The sequence below is a fragment of the Seriola dumerili genome, unplaced genomic scaffold, assembly GCF_002260705.1.
Source record: "Seriola dumerili isolate Sdu_G_001 unplaced genomic scaffold, Sdu_1.0 BDQW01000091.1, whole genome shotgun sequence".
In the NCBI taxonomy this organism is placed as follows: domain Eukaryota; kingdom Metazoa; phylum Chordata; class Actinopteri; order Carangiformes; family Carangidae; genus Seriola; species Seriola dumerili.
Genome location: NW_019174346.1, coordinates 5,182,191 through 5,205,872, shown reverse-complemented (window position 1 = coordinate 5,205,872; position 23,682 = coordinate 5,182,191). Strand labels below are relative to the sequence as shown.

The 23,682-nt window shown below is 40.5% G+C and overlaps 1 protein-coding gene across 2 annotated transcripts; it reads right to left on the bottom strand.

The window, feature by feature from the left end:
* Nucleotides 1-960: 960 nt before the first annotated feature.
* Nucleotides 961-20,865, bottom strand: LOC111222320 (calmodulin regulator protein PCP4-like). 2 transcript variants are annotated; one of them, XM_022746012.1, is made up of 4 exons: nt 20,784-20,865; nt 6,724-6,775; nt 2,748-2,780; nt 961-1,146 (listed from the first exon to the last, which is right to left on the bottom strand). In XM_022746012.1, exons 1-4 carry the CDS (start codon nt 20,790-20,792, stop codon nt 1,016-1,018), a joined length of 225 nt encoding a protein of 74 aa, XP_022601733.1. In that variant the 5' UTR covers nt 20,793-20,865; the 3' UTR covers nt 961-1,015. The 2 variants fall into 2 exon arrangements, with proteins under 2 accessions (XP_022601733.1, XP_022601734.1); XM_022746013.1 differs by lacking the exon at nt 2,748-2,780.
* Between the last annotated feature and the right edge of the window lie 2,817 nt (nt 20,866-23,682).

Sequence of the window (23,682 nt, the reverse complement as noted above, 5' to 3'; positions counted from 1 at the left end):
CATTTGAACTCTCTTATTGAAATATATATGGTGGATAACAGGACTCACTGCAGCTTGAACACTGTGAAATGATAGAAAGTCACTCAACACCTCTCCTTTACAACTCTTTATTTATGTTTCTGTATGAGTGTATATGCATATGAGTGTGTTTATGTGTGTGTGTGTGTGTGTGTGTGTGTGTGTGTGCATCTGTGCAAGCTCGCATGCATAAGTGTGTGTGCTTGTACAATATACATGTGTGAGCCAATTGAACAATGATATTGATTAAATCACACTGGAACATGAACAAGGACAGAAACACGAGCACAACATCTAGATTCTCTACAAAGACACACAACTCAGCGAGGTTCATGTCGTCAGGTGAAGAGACATGACGGAGGGGAACTCTCTGACGTCCGAATACAAATTAGAGACGTTGATTTGTTTTTAAAAGCATACAGTCACACAGTGTGAAACTACTGGCAGCTGTGTGGGATCATTTTGGGAAATGTCATCAACAGACCTCTAGCAGAGCCCCGAAATCTGGTGATTATGACGCCTCGCTAAGAATTTAAGTGTCAATCACAAAGATGCTGTGGTTTTTTATCTTGGCCCTGAATTAAAGAAAACAACAGTTTGACACTTCATAAGAAGGCTTACATCAGTTTGTTTACATGGGTATGTTACACACTGCAGGTGACATAAGAAAGATTATTATTAGGTAAGCTCTACCGCAGATACACAAGTGTCATCGAAGTAAAAAACAGAAATAGCAAAATTATCGGAAAGATTTAAATACATACACCCAGATTATGATAATGTACCATTTTTGTATATAAGTCATTATAAGTTATAAATTATACACAGACTCTCACAAAGATACCGTTTAGCCCCCAGACCACCCAACCTCCAACCTCCACCCTCCACCCTCAGAATTCCCACCCCCACCCTTCCTTTTCAGTTCATGACGGTGCAGTTTGATTGACATGCAAGACCAGGCCCACATCAGGTGAAGACGCAGCTGACGGCGCTCGCTCTATGACTTCACATCCTGCTTCTTTTTCTGGAATTTCCTAAACTGCGACTGGATGGCAACAGCAGCCTTCTCCGTCTCAGGGTCCTCCATGTCGATGTCGAAGTCCTGCGGGAGGTTGTTCTTCTTTTCATCTACGGAGAGGAGAGGGAGAGTGGGTGAGAAAATCTTCAGGAGTGAGATTCATAAATGTCTTCTTCAAACTATTTTCTATGCTACTGATGATCACAACAGTTCAAGCTGTGTTGCTGACGTCCCTCAAGCGGCGACTCCATCTTCCCTTTGTGTCTGATGATCTCTTGGTCCGTCATTTCAATCCAGACTGAGAAATACCTCAGCAACTACTGGATGGATTGCCAGGAAATTTGATGCAGACATTTACGATCCTAAATTGTAATAATGTTGGTGATCCTGTCTTCTCATTTGTAATTTTTAGGACCATCATTTAGTCAACATTTCATTGTGACCAATACTCTTGTTTATGACGAAATGCTAAATATTAGCATGCTAAGACGCTAAACTAAGATGGAGAACAATAACATTAACAATATACCTAATAATAGCGTCAATGTCAGCATTGTTAGCATGCTGATGTTAGAGTTTAGCTGCCATGTTGGATATGTCGGTTCTTTCAACAACAACAAAAATCACAGTTGTAACTAGAAGAGCGGTCAGAGGCTGCAGACCTCTGCCAAGGTCAATGTAAAACAACATACACCAGACTTCAGAGAAAAAAAAAAAAATCACAGCAAATGACCTGCCCCAAAATGTAAAGGGTTGTTCCCTGGCATATGACCCATCACTCCACCAAGTTCACTGAATATCGGTTTAGTACTTTTTGTGTAATCCTGCTGACAAATAACATAACCTGCTTGATGGAGGGATTTACAACTTGCTTGTTGAGCTGTTGTAATGATGGTGGTGAACAGAGGAAGCGCGGTAGCCTAGGCGACTGATGGTTAGTATTTCATGCTGATCTTCTATTTTCATTCCACTCAGTTACAAATCTTGTACATTTCCGTCCTAATGTTTATTCTTGAGTTTATCTCACAGTAAAGCTCAGGATGCTGCATCACATATTCAGAGAGAGTGTAAACTCTATAAAACAACAATTATTTTATATTAAAAAATAAGTGAACAAATAAATGGAGTCATAAAATGTGCAAGGACAATAAAATTTCATTGCAGGGTTTACAGGCAGTTCACGCTGTTGCAGTGTTAAAGGAGTGACAGAAGCCCACGTGTGAAGCAACAATGCTAACAAGGCAACTGCTCTGGTCTTTTATGACAGAAGATAAACTGCTCTGACCCTCCATTTATAGATTAACTGCAACAGACTGTATTGTCAAGCTACTTTTATTATATTACCCGTACTGCACTAGAGAAACAAATGCTGCTTATTTAAAGGTTCAATATCACAAACACATTATCACATACAGCCACCATCAGTGCTGAAGCGCCAGAACAGTGAGTATACAGTGAAGACTGAGGTCAAGCCAGCGCTGGCTGCTCACACACACAGAAAGCAGACGGAGGGTGAAACTGAAGGTCTCAATGAAAAAGAGATGTATTGAGACACATTGCTACTCATTCACTCATTAATACCAAAGGTCAGTAGTTTATTCAAGCAGCACAGTCGTCATGCAGTACAGTGCTCCGTGCAGGATTGTGCTGACCTGCTGTGCAAAGTGTGTGTTCCAGCAAAAACAATGACTTTTCCAAATGACCTACTTACGTTTGGCTGGAACCTTTGGTTGACCTTGAAGCCCTTGAATGACACACGTGACAATGAAAACAAATTCATATTTCATGATCGCAGAAGCCACACAAACCTCTCTGTCTCCCCTACACACACACACACACACACATACACACACAGCGTCTTGCTCTACAGTCACAACTGCTCTACAGGGTCGACGCCCTTTACACCACAGAGGGCAGCAGACTTTATGAGCCTGGAACATCACACTTTCAGTAACGTGTTCTGCTGCTGCATGAATGAATCAAATTTGCCACAATGGATGATGTGATTATTTCCATAAGAGATTCGTTAAAGGTCATGTTTAAATTGGTTTCTGTGAGATTTAAGGCAACGTGGACAGTGATTGATGAAGGCCCAGTCGAGAAAACACTGAGCAACAAAACTACAAACAGCTGACCTGTGCAGCCAAGCAGAGACTGTAAAAACTGAACAAGTTTTACTCAGTGGAAACTCAAGGACACATTTACTCCCTGTCATCAAAAGTATCCTTCATAATATTTCTGATGAAAATGTATTCAGTCTTCCATTTTTTGTTCTCCTTATAACAAATATAAATAAATTTTTTGATTAAATATTTTTAATTCACTATTAAATGTAAATTGACAGCTGGAACTTACATGTATTATTTTTTGAAGCTGATTAAATATCACAATGTTCAGGTCAAATGAAGGGAAAAGATGATTATTGGTTTCACCTCAGACAAAAAACCTGCACAGTGACAAAAACGTAACTACAAGGGAAGAAGTTGATATGGTTGAAAGGAGGAGGAACCAACTTTGTGTTTAAGTGTATTTTAAATCAGGAAGTGAAATGATTACAGAGTACAGCCAGTGAGTAACAAGGAAGGAAAAACAGGGTAACAGTGTTGATATCATAATTAAATTAGGGATGATATAATTTACTGTACTTAAAAAATGTAATTATATACGTATATAAAAATAATTTACTTAAGGAAATGATACTGGAAAGTTTTTACATACAGAATGCTTCTTCTTAACATAGTTTACATTGTTATTGCTCTAATGCTGCTCTGGAACAAAACATCGGGCTTGTTTCATGTAATAATAAAAAAAAATGTGTGATTTATCTCTAACTCCCTCCTCGATGCAAATTTGTTACATATTTATTCCCTTGGAACTACCAGTATGTGCGCAGTAAGTATTTCACTGGTGCCCTGTGTTTACAAAATATTGAGAGAATAATTTTCAGGCTGTAATCTGAAGTGTTATTGTGCAACACATTTGTGAAGATCTGGGCCAGTCAGTTGTTACTGGAGCTGCCACTGAAAGAGGGAAACTTGGAGCAGCTGCACAAACAAAAATAATTACAGTTTATTTGGATCTATGAAAAACCCACAGAATTGTAACACAATGGCACAGAGAGACGGCTCAGCCAAAATAAATGACAAGGAAATGACAACGGCTTTATGTATCAGTCGCTGCCTCTGATGAAGTGACCACCTGCCAGGGGGAAGAGGAACTGGACGGGAGGGTTCCTGACATGTATAGATGACAGTATGTGGATTTTCCTCTGCACAACACTAATTGAGGGACAGTGTGTAGGTGTGTGCAAAATGTGTCCTTTTTGATATCTTAAAAGTATAAGTCATCGGTTGTTATATCACTATCTCTCTCTTTTATGTGCTGAACAATGTTACTATATATGTAAAAAGTACATTTCCTATACTGCCACTATTAAAGTGAGTTAAAGTTCAGTAAAGACCCAAAACAATGGAAAGTGGGGAAAAGAAAATGGAATGAGACTGAACAAAAGAGCATGAAAATGGACAAATGTCAAGTGAATGCAATTCACGCCTCCATCAAATTCAATTAAGCTGCCTAAAATTCCTCCCAATCACTGCCGGGGTGTTTCCCTCTGGACTGAGCCTGAGCTGCAACACACTTCATCATCCCAGAAGTTGGGACAGAAATCCATTTCAGTCTAGGTCTTTACAGTGTTATCAGCGGCCCCAGAGAGAGAGACGAGAGGTGACACATAGTCTCCAGGTACACAGGAGCTGCTTTATGTGCTGAATGAGGCTGTGGAGCCATTCTGCAGTGAATGAGGCTCCGATTAACCTGCTGCATCCACTGTGTGAGGAGAGGGTTGACTGTGAGGAGCGGAGATTACATTGAGCGATCCCTCTGTGTATTGTATCATATGCTGCCATGAAACCGAACTCAGTAAATGTGTAGACTGCAGAAAGCGCCTTATGGATTTATAGTATCTGTAGTAGCACAACAACCTGCTACATGTATATTCATGATAAAATGGCAGCTTTTCTCAAAGCTTCATAAGAATGTGTTCATTCTGAAAGCCGGAGAGGAAAGTGATTTGCATCCGTCTCGCCTGAGCTGACGTCATGAAAACAAAGAGACCCGCTGCTCTGAGCTTCATTAGAAACAGACTTTTTCTCGTTTTCTCTAATTTAAGCAGGATGATGGTTCTGCACTTAACACCATTTATGAAATACAATGGATCCTGCTGAGAACTGTGAGCTTAGTTTTACTGTTTACAACTCAAGGGATTTGAATTACATTATTATGCCAACAATAACGTGGCCTAGTTTGTAAAGTAGGTCTTCCTGCAAATTCTTACTATAGGGTTTGTTTTGTTTTTTACTTTCTTTCACTGGTTTTTTACTATCAGTGTATGATTGTGCAAATAAGAGATAATAGTCAAGTCAGACAGTCAACACTGTTCAACAAAGGTTCTGTAAATGAGATTTTAAACAATAATATAGCAGCAAGAAAATATGTTCTATGTAAAGATATAGTGTAGTCACAGCGTGCTGAGCAGAGAATGAAGCCACACCCCCTCTGTGTGTGTGTTGCGATCTGAGCTTCTCTGTTGCTTGTTTTGGTAGCCGGCCTCGTAGTGTGTTAGTGCACGTACGTGTGCATGTTAGTGCATGTGAGTCCCCCCTGTTAAACCGGTTATCTTCCCCACATTTATAAACACACAGGGACAGTCGGCAGCTTTCAGGTGAAACCGACCTTCCAGAATTTCCTCCACAGAAGAAGAAACCACGTTTTTGTCTAAAAAGGCCTCAAAACTTAGACTTAGATCTGGCTTTTCTTCTCCTCCATGTGTCGGTAACTGTTTGGTTCATAATGTTACATGTTTGTTTTCAATAGTGACCGGCTATTGTAGTAGACATGATACCGTTGGCTAACTTGGTGTTACCGATATGTGTTCAGCGAATGTTGCTGTTGCTAGCTGGCTGACTGTCAGCATTGCCGTGGAGCATATCACATGGGCTAATAGCTGTAGTTACTCGGCTTTTTGTGAAGATTTGTGATATATTATGGTAGTATTACTGAGCTGTTATGTATCCAACTGTGGATGTGCAAAAATTCAAAGAAAAAAAATCATAAAACTGATAATGAACATGTAAAATACAGAGATTTTGAAGATTTGGAATGCAGGACTTTTACTTATAATGAGTATTCATCAAATTTTAATATTGCTAATTTTACTTCAGTAAAAAATCTTAATACTTCTTCCCCCACTACCAGAAACTATATTAAACTCAAATTACAATCAGTGAGGTATAAAAGTGTAGAATTAGAGTTTCATTAATAGGTACAATGGTAATATTACATTTAAACATCTCTTGCTACAGTTCGTTGCTTTCCCTCGGGGTTTGAGAGGTTTTCATTCTTTTTTACTGAATTACTGTCATGTGTAATTATCTAAAATCAGTATGAGCTGCGAAATTAACTGATCAGTAGAACTACTTCAGCTATAATACATGTTCATGTTACATTTTCTACTAAACTACTTCAGCTATGATACATGTGCAAAAATAATGGTGATGACTTGTGTTGTACATTGTTACAAAAGCAAGTTTTGTTCTATTACATTGTAACTTATGTGATGAAAACAGCACAGTGGTAATACTGCAGCGTATTTTCTTCATGGTTTGAGCATAATGGGTAGAAAATACCTTGGCCAGCAGATGGTTTGCTGTTTCCAGTCGTTGCTCCAGATGCTTGTCTCTGCAAAGACAACAGAAAAAAAAATATGATCGTCATGTTTCTGAAGATGAGAGAAGAACACCACATGTGAAGAGGGGAGTAAAAAAAACTTTCCTCCCATTCGATTTTGTTTTTATTTCTTCCACAAAATGCTCGTTTGTGGTCATTTAAAGTCACAGTGATCAGAAAACAAGTTTCAACAATACAGTATGTCTCATATTCCTGCCAGAGAAAGCATCATGGGAAGTCATGCACACACCGAAGTGAAACAGTGAACATGTTAGAGGCAGCCTCTGCTCTGTGTGAAGGGAGTCAGGACGCGACACGCTGATCTATAATCCATGTTTCTGCAGCAGAGGCATGCTCTCTCTGCTCTAACAGCTCCCAACTGTTCTCCCCTGACAGGCTGCTGCCGCTCTGCAACACCGCCAGCTGCACTCAGCTCCCAAAATAAGACGCTACACACCACGGTGTGGGTTCGCCTCAGCCGCATCACTCACATCTTAAACGTGTTTGCTTGGGGAAAGATAATTTTGCATTACACTGAGCTTTAGTGGAGAGATGATATTCTTCTAACTTAACATTTAAAATCAAAGTGTTCCAAGTATGAGAGCATAATTCAAACAGCTGAGCGATGTGGGTGGGATCTGATTTATAGCACATTGTATTCCACAGCAGGGACCATCTCTCCATCATAGCTCGGATTGAATCATGAATCCCGATGAATTTCAAACGGCAAAGCAGTTTTGGTGGATTTGAGCGAAGCAGGAAGGCAGCAAAAATAAAACTGGCTGAAGAAACTTCCTCCTCGTGTCCCATGTGCCGTCACGAGAGTCAGTGGAAGAGAAACTTGTTCGGCAGCGAGGCCATCTGTTTTTCTGTTTACACACAGAATCAAAGAGAGTAAATGCCACTGGGATTCGCAGCAACATGCTGACTCTCATCTGCTTGATTGTGCTCTGGTGTTCAGCGGGGCAGCAGCAGTGCCACGCAGTGATGGTGCCATACATCACACCTCCACCCACCAGCACACAAGTGAGCAGTCAGCGGCAGCAGGAAGGGTGGACGGACAATAATGTCTGAGTGATTGTCTCGGTGCAGTTAGAAGATGCAAATGCAATATTGAGAAATCAAGACAAATGCACTAAGCATTGTTTCTGTCATTTGACTCCATTTTCCTTCATTCTCACATTCATTTTGTTCCCTTCTCTTCCATCCTTTTTCTCTCTCCTGTTTTAGCCTTTAGCTCCAACCAGCTCTCACATACTCAAAGGCCTTTGATGCAACAACAGAGATGAGAGTTGCTAATCCAAGTTCAAAGACTTATTCTTCTTCCATATTAGATCTCATTTCAGCTATAAAATATTTGTAGGATTCACAAGGGATTTAAAAAAAATCTTCCTGATCACACCGGGAGGAGGTGTGGGTGCTATTTGTGTCTCTGGTGAGGGACTATGTTGTGATCAAAGTATCCTGAGTAAGATTATTTTTGTCTCCAACATCTCCAGTAAGTCAAGCATCAGAGAAGGAGTTTGTGGTTTGTATTTATCCAAAATTAACACAATAATATCTAGAGAACATAATAATAAATGTATTTGGAAATGAGGCATCAGATTCATCTTCATCATGTGACATTAAGACTGACGTGCATGATAAACCATACATTCATCTACATGAGTAGAGAAGATATGAACCATATATTGCTTGGTGGTGCAGTAAAATACGTGGGTGTGTACAAACTTAATGTTTTAATTTCTGATTTTCCGATTTAAGAGGTCAGAGGTCAGAGGTCACATATAAAATATATAAAGCTATTCTTCCCTTCCTCCTCTTTCCCCTTTTCAGCTGAACTCAAGTGGAGGTTTCATCTCACTAATTTCAGCACATTTTTTAAAGTGCCTGATAAACACGGAAGGAAACAGCGAGAAGAAAAGAGCATTTACATAAAAATCCACATGAGGATTTTCAGAAGCAGTGGATGAATTTCAAATCAGATGTTTGCGATGGCCCATCTCAGTCTTTGCTCAAGCTTGGCTCTGACTCCCATCACCTGCACTCTTCTAGCAGCCGAGGAGGTATTTTCACTCTCTTGGCATCTCTAGGAGGAATATCTGAATTTATTTAGGAAAATCAGTTGAGCAGGTGTGGTTGTATAAATACACGGTAGAATTTCAGAGCTGAATAATGTTTCCTCATATCGAGCACTGCGCAGCCACTTGGATGGTTTAATGGATAACTGTCCTGGTATGACCAGGAGCTGGCTGATTTTACCTAATGCTAGCGAACATTAGCTATGTATGCTACAGTGTCCCATAAGAGTCATCTTTTGGACTAAAGACTCTGATTCCTGATTTAAAGACAAAGTAAAATGTAAAATATAAAATACAACAAGGGTCTTTTTTATTTAGTGTTATTTAGATATTTAGTGTTTTTCTTAGTGGTGTTTGGAGCTTTAGCAGTGGAGCTCCTCTCGCTAGTGACTGAATGATCCGCTGTCGGCTCAGATGTGATTATTTCCTCACAAAGCCACATAAATATTCAGGTGTCAGCTGAGTGCAGTTTAAGGAAAGAAGTGAACAAACAACACAATCAGAGACTGCTAATTAACCTGAACTGAACAAAATGATCAGTAAAGTGGTTAGAGTGGTGGCTTCTTTTCCTCTCATCGCAACATACATAAACATATCCTGTTAAATGTGAATTGAGCCAACTAGCTGCCAGGTTTGTGTTTTTATCAGATGTCACTTGGCAAAAAATTTTATTTCCAGAAAATGTGGCCAAAGTCTAATTTGCTCATTTCTATCCTCCCTCCCACCTGAAATAATGAGGGTGGAGGAGGTGTGGGTGGAGGCCGACAGTCCTCTACAGCTCAGTCTCATTAGCTACTGTATTTCCTAAACCACTTTTAAACAATCCCAATCAAATCTTCCCTCCACATATTCAGTTTGACTTGGAAACATGTCACATTGCAGGAGCTAAAGATGCTCTAACTGCATTTCACTGTAACTTTAAGGAGTGCGCCACACACATTGGAAATGTTCATTCTCAGAAGGCACAACACAAGAAAAACCTACACTAAATGGTGTCAACTAGACAAAATAAACCCAGCGAGTCACCAGCCCTCCCCTCTGTGCTGTCTGCAGAGCTCCAGTACAAACGATGATGCAGGAGTCTTGAACGAGAGCAGGTCAAATGATTCAGAATGATGCGCACAAGCATCAGCTGTCACTGTAGAACGTCTGAACTCCTCTCTCAGTCTCTGGCCGTCCTCTTTTCATTAACCCTCACACCCGTCAGCTGTGACCTTGACTTCAACCCGTCTCTGTCACATTTAAAGCATCACACGAGACACAGGAGCTGGACAACAAGCTGGGAAGCTGCTATCACGATTGTTAACACTGGCGAAGGAGCAGGTGCCACAGGAGCTTGTTTTGTGTGTAATTAGAAAAAGAGAACAACAGCAAGAAAGTTTTCAGCAATTTTAAAAATCCCACAATTTAAAGAAGCTTTGTGAAACGCTTTACAGAAGATTTTTAGGAACCAGAATAAAATCAACAACAGTAAGAGATAAGTAGCTGAAGAATCAGGAAAGTAAAGTGAAACTAAGTGATTATGTCTTTAAAAAAAGAGTTTTGAAGTTCAATTTGAAAGATGAGATTTGGCTAAGCCTCTCAGGCAGGTCGCTGTGAACTCAGAGCTCTGTTTGAGAGCAGCCAATTGGGACTAAATGCTTTTAATCTAGGCTTGTGGAGGAACCAGTAGGAACCTGCTGGGCTCACACAGGGTTAAAAGGTGTGTGATGTGATGACATGTCAGAACTATCCAAGTATTTAAACGACACTGAGCACCGTTTTATGTAGAAATACCACCACTGTATCAGCCTGTATCACCCAGTGTGACCACAACAGAGAACTGCATCCCTTCACTGTGACCCTTGAGTTTTTACAAAAATGTATATTTGAGTGTAAAGTGACAGAAAATCCTCTCAGTGCCACAGATGTATTGAGTGACAATACAAAAGTGTCTCCTGAACAGAGGGGAGTCACTACAGTTACCAGCTGTGTCTCACAGTGAGCTGGGATGAAGTTAGACAGCCTGCGTTTGGTTCATGGCTTCATCGAATCATTTCATTCACGTCAGCTCACAGACGTGTAGTTCAGAGGCACTTCAGGTGGGTACAGCACTATCATATCACACATCACTGCTCATAAGACTCATAAGATTCTGATTCTGACCGTCTTCAGTTCAGTGGTTCAGTCTGTTGCCATTTCATTCAGTTCAGTACAAACCTAACCAATGCAATAACTGCACATATGGTTAACAGCTCAGCAGCTGACTATTTACAATGGAACGATCAGATTAAGATTGTTTCTGTGGCGTTCTCTGTCATTGAATCCGATTTTAATGAGGAAGTAATTAATTCAGTGTCAGTGGTGATTAACTGTAGTCAGTTCATTTGTACATACTGAACATCTCTAATATCCACTGTGTTACCTAGACCTTTGCGTGACTGAAGTCCACGTCCTCCTTCACCTGCCATTATGAACAATATATTTCATATACTGACGACTCACATGATTTCTGGGTAATTGATGTGCTCAGATTTCGAAAAGTTACCTCTTCCTGTCTGGTGATATTGTATCTAATCAACCTGTTGAGTCAGCATTATTGTTAATTGTTACAACATCATTAATCCTATTGTATTAAGCCTTGAATCTTAACCTTGTGGTGCAGATCCAGTCTACAGTTTACTGTCTGCTCTTACTGTAATAGTGATTATACTCATTGTATACTCCAGACTGATGCACAAACACACACCGATCCAAGGGAGCAGACACCCTTTCAGTCCTGCCAAACAGGACAGCTCCTCATTAGGACGCTGGATGAGAGGAGTTCATGAGCCTCGCAGGCCTTCAGTGCCAATAACATGGTGAGCTAAACTGAACCTAACACAGAGCTGCTGGCTGCCGCTGTTTGAGCCAGGCTTGTGTTCAGCTTGTGCAGAGATGCCGTGCTGTCACAGTCCCCGAGGAGGAACCGTGGTGTTTGCCCGCTCCCTCTCCCATATGCTGAAGACAGAGGGAGCTTGACAAATGGATGGCAATGATGATAATTACATTGCTAATGATGATGTCCTTCTGCACAGTGTATGTGCCACATGGTTCTGTCTGCCATGGCTGACTAACAATGTACAAAGCTTGATAAACACTCAAAATTATTTTGTTCACCCTTGAGCTTCTGGATCAGACTCAGCGCTAATGTCTTGTAGCAATGTTTTTATAAAGCATTTCGGTCTCATGCTCAGATATGTGACATGGAGCAGCTGTCACAAAGAGCCAGGGGTCCAAATGAACAGTATCAGTCCTGTAAGTCCATATGGTATGACCCTACGTCAGAGCACAAGAGATAAACGACACACATGAATTATATTATAACTGAGAAAAGTGATTCAAATGGCTTAAAATGCTGTTAAAATGCTGAAATGGGTCCTAGAGAGCAGTATCTCAGGTATTCACTGTGATCTTCAGTGATGTTTTGGGCTGAAATCAATGGAAATAGAGGAAAACTTTTTGTGTTGACTGAGTTCATTTCATTACATTTTTATCTTTTCTGTGTCTGATTTAGAACAGGAGCTGTGATACTTGGAGAGAGTGCATCTATACAAATGAATTATATACAGCAGATTGATTTTTGCTGTCAGCAAAGTCTCAAATTAGCATTCACAGACAGAATGAGTTGTACTGGTGCAGTTTGTAAGGATTTCCATCACTGCTTCCTCATGTATTTTTCTCTTTGACTGAGTTCATAAAACACAGCACTGGCATGAAGGGTTGGCGTGGACATGGAGGGATTTGGTAAAATAAATAAATCACCTTCCCAGTATGTGGGGGGCTATTTTTGGTTCTTTATGGCAGCTCGGGCTCCCCAGAGAGGCTCCATGCTGCACTCAGGATCTATTAACAATTCAACGAGGAGACAGCAAAACTAGGTCACAGACAGCTCATCCAGAACCATTACAACTCCTTAGCAGCTTCCCCAGCACCAGACTGGAAACAGGGAAGATAGCATGGAAGAGTGACACCTCTAAGAGATGAACGAGCACTGTGTAATGCCACACTGGTGTAAATCATGGTGGAAAAGACTGTACACTGTAACTAAAATGAATTTTCTACTCTGATGAAATCAGTCTTCTGTGGCTTATTTTAAAAGCAGGTTAACAGCTTTCCACTATGTTTCTTTGATGATGCAACATGCTGTCGAGGACACTGAGGTATTTCCAGCGCAGGTACAACCAAGTTTAAAATAGAACTTTTTTGAATAATTGATCTAAAACATTTGTTAAAACAAACCCTTGTTCAAACACGACTAAGGCCGTGTTAAGACTGACTTTAGCTCTGTCTTCTCACTTATTTGAATGGAGGCAGTCAGGCAGCACTTTTTTAGCAACAACACAACAAGACATCATCCGGCAAAGTGTTGTAATCACATACATGCAAGCACACCTCGCTGGAACATTACTTTGTAACGTGAACATACTATTTCTGCTGTTTATCTCACTGTTGTGACAAAAGTAAAACAGAAAAAAACAGCTGCTGTCATGATAACTTCCTAGAGTTGTAAAATGAGTCAAGAAGACCACAAAATGTGAGTCGACTCACTGCACCTTTTTTTAGATAGAGCAAGACTGTGAATTTTACAAGCAGAGTCTTGTCCTAAAATGAACATGACAACCCCTCGGTTAGAAGAACTTAGGGACAGCCCTAGTAACGGCGCTGTTAAATAATACTGCTGAGATGAATACAAACATATTCTAACCAAGCAACGACCTGCAGGCCTGAAAAATGAAGCCAAAGCGCCAAAAACTACAGTTCCTCAAACAGCCATTTGAGACGGGCTCCAATAGTGAGTCAATCCCCATAGACTCCCGTGTTAAAATACCTAGCTTTACAGCAGAAATAAGCATGTTTATAGTTTATATGTTTTGTCTCTACAGCTAATTTCCCCCTTTATGACAGCTGTACGGGGGGTGAATTTTTATGTAACTCGCCAGTCAGGTACTAGCAAGATGGCGACGGTGAAACAGCTTGGTCTGAGCTTCGAAACCGCTCTTCAGAAACCTATGGGTGACGTCACAGAGGCTACGTCCATCTACAATCTATGATTATTACATTGTTTTGGATGTGAACTTCTACACTGTATATATATATATATATATATATATATATATATATATATGTGTGTGTACAAAGCTTACACAGTTTAATCATCAGGGCAGAGCAGTGGCAAAAGTGGTGTCGTTACGTTCTACAGAAAAGTATCAGCTGTCAGGCATGAGCATATGTTCCACCACCTCACTGGAAAAATTGCTTCCTTAAGTGACTCTGAGGATTAATTAATTCAAGTGAAGACTTTGAGTTTAGCTTCTGTTCATTGTTCTCCTGTACGTATGTATCCTCTTCAGTTTCCAACACATTAGCTGTGCATAGCGAAGAGGGTAATCATTTCATCTACCTCTTATGTCAGTAATATAGAAATATTGACGACAAATTCTAATTAATTACCTGTTCTTCAGGGACAGATTTTGACTCTAAGTAGGTTTTATTATTTATATATTTTTTTTAATCTAATGATAGAAGACATGTTGATGTGGAATAATGACCTGTCCTCTTCTCATGCATTAAGACTCTTGTTTTAGGCAGCAGAGTGAGAATATGAAAGCTGACTTCCTTATTCTCTCTAATGCTGACGTGTTCACTAATCAAAGTGAGTCAGACTTCAGTTTAATTGGAGGATGGTTGGTTATGTTTCTATAGGCTAAGTTTAATAAGACACTTTCCAGTGGCATTGCGTTTAGCTACTCAACAGTATACTTTAACTTTAAATGTATTTATTTAATGAGATGTCAACAGACTGAACCAAGTAGAGAGGCTTGATGTAGAAATCTCTTTTGAGCATCTCACTGACTAATTGGTTTTTTAGGGTTTAGCTCACACCTCAGTAAACTGCAGGTGAATGGATTTTGTTGTTAAAATTACAAAATGTAAAACAAATGTGTCTGTTACTGTGGATAATGCAAGACCGTCTTCCCAAGAAAAACGATAGCATCAGCTGCCCCAAAACACACGCTCTGAAATGACATATGTTCATGGTGCAGTGACAAAGTGCTCCAGCGGACGTAGGAACTATGACTCTTGTCCATTGTGAGCAAAGGAGGAAGTCAGGTGACCAAACCTGGGGCTTTGCCTGGGAGCTTGTTGTTTTATTTCCAATTCCTGCCGCCAGTCAACATCTTTCTGACCACGGTTGTTCCCCAACCAATCAAGTGGTTATCATTGTAACCGTGACGATAAAGCTCCTCTCCTTATACCAAAGTAGTCGTTTCAAACCAAACCACAATCCTTCTGTAAACCTACAACCAAACCCTAACACTAGTCTTTCCCCATAAAAAACAGGCTTATTTTTCCAATAGCAGTTTGTAATGATTCTGGAAGACACAGACAAATGGTGTCATCCTGCTGAAAGGGTCAAGACTCAAAACACACTCGCATGCAGGTTGCACTGGAGCTATTTTACACCAAAGAAATAGTCTCTATGGAAACTGTACCAGTGAGGTCTGTGCATTTTCCAGAGTATACAGAATTACAATAGATGTTGTTGATTTTTTTTATGTAATTGTTCTATGCTGTGACCGCCACAAAGCTCCATTCATTTTCACTCTGCTGAGGTGGAGGTAGAAATCTAAGACCATCTGCATGCACATGTACCAAAAGTGAGATTTGTTGTTGTTGTGTCGTTGGTGTTGTTGTTGTTGTTTTTGCAATTTGATTGACATGTCCCTTTAAATCTGAACAGCTGTGCTATACCCAGCAGCAACTGACTGTTAAACAGCATCATTACAATATTAGGAAGGTACAGTTTGCCTTCCAGCTGGACTTATTCAAGTAAAACTAATGGCAAAGAAGCAGGTTTTTACTGGAGAACATGAGCATGCATTAGCAGTGTGGGTCACCCAGCAGCATAAATTAAAGTGTAGAGAGTATTTGCTCTCTCTCTCTCGCTCTCTCTCTTTCAGAAAGCAACTGTTAACTCACTGAAGGAAAAATTAAAAGGGGGAATAAGCAGCAATTGTACTGCTCTGTTGACTATCGGCAGAATTCAATTCGATCCAGCTCACATTCCATCCTGTACCAGGTACAACAAACACCCTGTGGAATTTAACGCTCCACAGATACTGTTGTTATCTGCTCACAGACTGAGGGCAGCGCTCAGACTGAGTGGTGTGGTAAGCCATTTCAGTGACAGAAACAAAAGTGCATTATATCTCGAGCCAAAACAATTCATGATGGGGAGGTATTTTTATTCGGATGCATTGTGTGTCATTTCTGTTGGATCTCTGCTTTAATTAGCTGGCTCACTGCGTCAGTAACAGACAGCCACAGCGTGAGGAGACAGGTGGGGAGGTGAGGTGAAGTCTGGGGCAGTTTTTACTATTCCTGCTGATATTAACACAGTTGATTCTAAAATCCTGTTTTTGGATTTATTGTTTTAATCCTCACTGTAAACCAGAGGAATGTGAAAGTGAAATCCACACTGGATGATTTTATCACTTTAGAGGTAAATTAACAGATTTTTTTAGTGTCTCTTCAAGGTGACTGTGTAATATTGCAGACTGAAATCAGGTGGCGGTCTCAAGTGTGTCATGAAACACACTTTTCCTTCTGCGAGATCACTTACAATTCCTGAGAGAAATGATGTGTGACATTTTAAGAGCCTTGTGCTAAACCTATCTGTGAGGTCCTTTATGCAAAAGGTGATAATGCTACTATAGCTCTGATCCCGACTTGGTAGTTTAAATGTAATCTGCTCTATTTTCTCTTGTTTTGACCATTCACATCCCACTCCTCACTCACTGATGTCTGTCATCTTCTCTCTGCAAAGCCCGGAAGAAGCCTGGATTACCCCGGAGGCCGGGTTACAGTGAGTGAAGGCACCACCACCAAAGCCTGCTGCCAGTTTAGATGGATTACAGATTATTTCAATGTAATCTCTGCTCATTGTTTAAAGCAGGATTAGGGTCAGACAACATGCCTCACAACAAATCAGGGAGAGTCGCAGATTAAAATGTGTTTATATTTCAGGTCAATAAGAAAGAAAATCATATTAAATCAACACGCTTTAGATGATCTTTGAACGTTTCCTCTAGATTTGCCGGGGCTTTTTTTTCTAACCACCACTTTAGTTTGGATCTCAATCACTTAATCAGTGTTAAGTCAGCAAATGGGAGTTTTAAGGAAAATCCATCCCCGACCACTTTCCCCATCTTAGCTTGCTGTCCTTTTTACATTGATCAGCAACTTTTAACGCTCTTATCTCATTAATTTAATAAAAAGGACTCTGGTCCACTTTGGATGATGAAACAAATGGCTTTGCCAAGTAGCCCCCCGTAGCCACCACTCTCACTGTAATTAAAGTATGGGCTACGTGAACACAGCAAAAGACCACTTCAATGCTGATGCATTGATTGAAGGACAGGTCGTCTGTAAAACATGATAACTCTGCGTATGGCAGTCTTTCAATAATTAAATTTTCAGACTGATTTTATACTGATGACTAAGGAATTGCCACTTAATTATTCAAACGCTGCCCTCCCACCAACATACAGATGGCAGTTCATCACCATGTAAATGACTTTATATCCTGAAGGCCAGTCAAATCCCACAAAATCTAATGTCAAGCAGCACTTAAGCACGCTGCGCTGCAATTAACCAGCTGCAGAATTACAGAGGTATTACAAGAAATTCACATTTCCACTTCTATTATTCTGAGTCTTATTTGCATCAGCTTTTAGCAGCTGGAGTCGTCCACTAAAAGCCTTCATGTGCTACAGAGTGTGACATCTATTACTCTCGTGTTTTACACTGATGGAACGGGGAAATTCTACAGTGTCAGATGTCTGGAAATTAAGGGATAATTTCAGTTTATAACAACTCAGTCTTATTTTTGGCATTTTTGGACATCTTCCTGTTGGTTATGACTGTACATCACAACATTGTACATCACCAAGACAACTGCTGACATCTGGAAATGTGGGGATGGACAGAGCAAGAAACATGAGCTGTCAGAAAAGTGTCAACTGTGTTTCCTAAACATCCATCACAGTCCACACATACTGACCAACTTTCTGGCTCTTACTGTAGGATACTTGTGCACACAGTTTCCTGCACAATGAGGAATTATTAGTGACATTTCCAGCTCCCTCCCTTTTGTTTTTACCTCCAAACAAAAGACTGAGATAATCTGTTGACTTGTTTACTACCTGTCGGAAAAAAAAAAAAAACTTATCCTGAATTAATATTTGTTACTGAAGCTCTGTGTTCATGTACACTCACCACTAAACACTTGAATCAGTCGGAAGATAAACATTATGAAAGTCTTCTTCAGTCTAAATAGTCTAAAGTCCTTCCAGTGGGCCCTGCAGGCTGCGCTGCTGCTGCTCACACTCCATGTGACCACAGTGATTGGAGTACGACTGAGCGACAGTGACATCCTCACAGACCAGCTCTCGCTGAGGGTGAAGAAAGGACAGAGCGAAGACGCTGATTAAAGCTTTAACTATAGGTGAATTCAAAAATGACAGATTGATTATTTTGCAGGATGTGATTCCAGCTGATCGAGGCAGATATGATTCTTGTTGGGACCATTAACGGTATTTTTCCTCTGTTTATCTGCCTCCTTGTAACAGTCTACTGTACAAACTGTACCTTCCACTATCTGTCAGCCACTGAGTTTGACACCCATATCCTTTTTCTTATTTTTTTGGACATTTTCTTTTACTAAAATACAGAAGGAAAGAGATGATGCATGACAGACAACATCCACATTCCTACATGAGCAGCAGGATGTTGGTGCAGGTGCAACTCCTGGTGAGAAATGAACTGGTGATGGGGCACAGAAGAAATCATTATCTTTTGCTGAAAAAGTAAAAGGTAGAACCGACATCTTGGCAAGCGCACACAGTTGGCTGAAGCTTCTCCACTGAGTGCCATCTAATTATAGTTTTGTTGAGCAACCTGAGGCTTGAACAGGGGGAATAAGTCTCCAGATCATCATTCGATCCAAACAACACAACAGCAGCCACTAATGACAGTGCGTTACCTTCAAATCTTCACATCAGATGGGTAAAGAAGATGCTTTTTTTATATATATGTCAAAGTCAAAAGAACACATGATGTTTGATTCTCAGAAATATCTACACAAACAGGTAATTTAAGATTATTCTAAAGCATAAACAGTGAAATGGCTGAAATGCAGCCTGTAGTGCAAGCCCATGATTGGCTGAGTAGAGCAGCCTGGAAATGCTGAATTGTTCATTACTATGGTGACAGGCCTCATATTTAAGCTACACTCACCACAGGAGCCTCAAACTGCCTGATGTTTATGAACAGTACCAGAGATGAATCAGCTGCAGCAGAGACTCAGCTATGGCCTCATTTCTATACATTAATCACAGCACAGTATAATAATGAATTTTGATAATATTATAATACTGCCTGTACGTGCCTTTTACATGGTAAAGATGCTACATAATTGGTCAGGCTTTGAAGGGTGTGATGAATTAAGCCAGATTTCTCTCTTCTGTATAGAAAATGGTTCGAACTGGACTGAAGGGCCAATTATCCTGATGAGCATTAAAACTTTGTGCGAGTCTGAACAGCGTGAAGGTGAGGAGGATCACTGGAGTATGGAGTAGGATTGATTTTGATTTAATTATTCATTCAGAGCAACAACCTCTTGTCTTGGCCTCAGCTCTTCATAGGTTCATGAATCCATCACTGACATGAGATGCAAGTGAATTTCCTCACTTCTCCTGTGTGTAATGTCTAATTTATGAGACTCCAGCTTCACTGTGGAAGCAGTACACAAGAGGGTAGAGAAGAAGTCAGCGTCGTGTGTCACACTGTACAAAAAGACATTGCATGTCTGCAATAAAAGATTCATAACGACAGAAGAGGCCGCCGTGTTCATGGCAGTTTAGATGTCGGGTGATCAAGAGGTAATATCTCCACCCTCTACAGTTATCACAGCAATTTATGTCATTTTATTTCATATTAGTGAAGAACGTCTCAACACTGTGGGGAGATGGTGTGATGGACGTCATCCACCGCAGGCAGATCAACATGTAGAGCAGGACGCAGAGTTACAGTACATATTTTATGCTTTCAGTCAGTCCAGCTCCTTGGGGGTGAACAAACTCATGATGAGGTCTTCCTGGAGCCTGTGCTCCCTCGTGCACACTGTGCTTTATTTCTGTGGGTTAGCAGCAAGCCTTGAATAATTCAGTGACTATAGGATGTGCTCTTTGCCAGTGACTGTCTTTCAGAGAAGATTCTTTGCTTTTTTCTAATCTCCACTCTGACATTATCAGAGTCTCATCACCTCTCTCTGGTCCAAGTACCAGCTGTAGTGGCTCAGCCTCATCAAGTGATGCGTAGACCAGCCTTGTAGGTCAATACTGCCTCTGCTTCATCCAGCATGTGCTCATGCTGGATTGAGCTTTAGTTTGAAATGTCAAAGTTAAATCATGTTAAGACACATTTACCAGCACATATGTTTTCAATAGTCTTGTGGACTGGTTCTCACATTTTGAGATTTTGTAATAATAATCATTATTGTTATATTAATATATTATAATTACACAGGCATTTTAAATCCGGAACGCTCGGTTGTTCTGTGAAACGCAGAGATGTGGGGATCCTGCTAATCCCCAAAGATCACTTAAACACAACCACACTTCATTCTTTACTCTCATCGTTTGGTCAAACACACAATTATATACATGCGTGGAAAAATGAGCTATTAAGAGTTCAGTGCGTGTTGTCGCTCAAAGCGCGAATTAAGCGTCGCCAAATATCTCCAGTTCCTCCTGCTGCTTCTGCTCTGAGAACTTTTGGCTTAAATCAGTTGCCGTGATGCTGAGGAATAACTCTCAGCAGAAAAAAGGGTTTTTTCAGCCTAAAGAAGCACCTACCTCACTCATGGCTCCGCTGCGAGTGTCTGTGTGTGGATCCCAGGTATCAGTGGCGCGCTCCGGTCAGCTGCCTGAAGGTACAGTCCTCTCTAAGACGCTCCGCTCACACGCACAGGCTGCTTTTATAGCACGGACAGCCCCACGCTCCCCACCGCGGGTCTCCTCGTCCCCAGCTCTATACGCTGAATACCCGCCTTTGAATAATCCGCCTCGCGTCTGTCAGTGGGGGTGATGAAACTATAAGCAAAATAATGAAATACATCCTCCCTTTGAATAAGGAAGAAATTAATCTGAACAAATTGACCAGTTAGTGTGGAATATATTGATCACAATCTGCACCACAAACACTGAATATCTGTGGAGCATTTGGCTTCATCTCATATAGCTACAGTACAAATGAGTCACAGGGTCTGTTGCTGTTTCTCACTGGATCTGAACATCAGTGTCTATACACACTAATCATGCATATTGCATTATTGTAGACTCAGTGGACATATTTAGGATTTTGTGACAGAGTTCAACAGGAAATTGATCCACATATGAAACACAAAATGACTGATTGGATTCACCCTCTTTACTGTCCTTTAAATCACGTCCGTTGGGATGATAGGCTACATGAATATGTAGTAAATCATTTCCTCTTGATTCTGCCTCATAAAGACAAAGCAACATTCCAAACAAATCGTTTTGTTTTTTTTACAATATTGAGTAGTACTTTGAGCAGTATTTTGAAGTGGCTGAGGTATAGAACATTTTAACCACTTATTAGACAGTTTGTTAGTTTGACCAATAAAAATGTGTCATATTTTATAAAGTGATCATATATTTTCTTGTAAAATCTTAGAGCCTCTGCACACCCGCATTCACACAGGCGTCTGCACTCATGTTACTCTAGGACTCTTCACCTCCATGAGTGTGCAGAGGCTTCAGTTTTGAAAGTGACAACTAACTACAGCTGACAAAATTAAATGTAGTGCAGAAAATGTATATTATTCCCCTGAAATGTAAAGAAATAACTGGGCAAAATTGAAGTACCTAGTAAAGTTTTTACTGAAGTACAGTACTTGCATAAATGTACTTAGTTATTTTCCACCACTGAGCACAGAAAATGTCTGAGGCCCTGAATAACAGTCAGGTCAAAAAACTTGAAACCTCCCAGTGCAGTCTGTCCACAGTGTGCATGAGTGACGGACGCTACTGAGGCCTGTGATCCCTCTGTAGGAGCTGCAGCATTACATGGCTGCAAGAGATTTGGAGATGGTGTGCATAAAACTGTTGCCTTGGTGATGGGAGTGTTGTAGCTTTACAGCTACTGCTATAACTAACATGCCATCCAAGCAGGTGCTATTCAGAGGGCTCCACATCAGCACATCAGCAGGCTTACACCATCCCCAGCATGAAGCCCTTTCCCAGCAGTGTGTCTGGTGGTGATGATGAAGCCTGATGGTCGCAGTGTGATGCTCGGCTGCAGCGGGAAGCTGGAACACTATTGTAGGCAGAGGGGAAATTAAAACTGCAGAGAACTGCGACTTTCTATCAGATTTATTTTCCAGTGTGACCAGGACCTCAAGCAAAAAGCCAAAACAAGAACAGTTACAAAGCCTTTGTTGTTTGAACAGATTAACAAAGAGAAACTAAGTAAGACTGCGGTGTAACGACGCGCAGCACTGACTCAGACCTTACACAGACTGGCTGTGAGGTGCCTCTGACCATTGACTTGAATGAATGAACAGGTTACCTGTGCAATCAGTTATTTCAATTTTTTTAAAAATGTCTCTTAATATTGGACACATTTGAAGACATTTGTCTGTCATTTTAACAGTAACCATAGAGCTGGTGCGATATTGTCTATTTCTATTATCAGTAAACCCAATAGAAAGATGGCTCCAGGCTCTCAGCTGTTTAGAGAATGAAAATGCTTAGCTGTTTCAGAATAAACCACATAGGCCATATGGACTGTAATGAAAGCATTTGTCACCCAGTGAAACCGTTTGGCTCCCTTATATCCTTGTGTAATCTATTAGTCCACAGTGGAGTTCTATAGCACAGAGGGATAAGCAATATCCCACCTTAAAAAAAAAGACAAAAACAAACCTAAAACTTAAAGCCTATCATTTATCTAAAGACCATAAAATGAAACTATAACCAAGAGGCATATTTGAGATTACCTCAACGTACACTGTTATATTTCTCCTTGGAAACGTCTGTCAACACTAGATGAGAGAGGACGTGTTAAGGGACAAATGGATGTGATAATAGTTTTAATTTGAGAAAATTAAGTCCATCATTTGTGAGCATCTCTACACTCAAACAAAGCTTCTCATCTGTGGATGAAACTCTGGGTGCTCCCCCCTGACTGACACAACAATTTGTAACTTCAGTTATTGCTGCTATAATTATTTAATGCCTAGTGCACAAATCATTAATGTGAGGGAAGGAGTTTGATAATTTGGTGGTTATTAATTCAAAGGTATGACATATTAATTTGTAAACATAAATCATCAAAATGTAGAAAAGACCTCCTGTGCCTTAAAGTGCAGCATCCTAAAGCAGCAACAAAGCTTTTTTGCAGGTATTTGTTTTTCCAGGTCGGGCAGCTCTCTTTAAATGCTTTTATTGATTTAGCAGAGGACACCTGTATCTTTCCACACATGTGCATGTTTGTGTTTGTGGACAGTCATTAATCAGGCTGAGTTACTCTAAATCAGTCACATTTTAATCAGAGCGCTCAGCTGCTCACAGATCCAGCAGAGCCGGCTTCCCTCAGGATCCACGTTTTGGGACTAATTGATCACCAGTCAGTCTGAGAATTGATTTATTTGGACTGTCCATGGACACAGAATCTCATCGACTACCGTGAATCAAAGATTAACTCATGAGCAATGCACAGGCAAAGTGT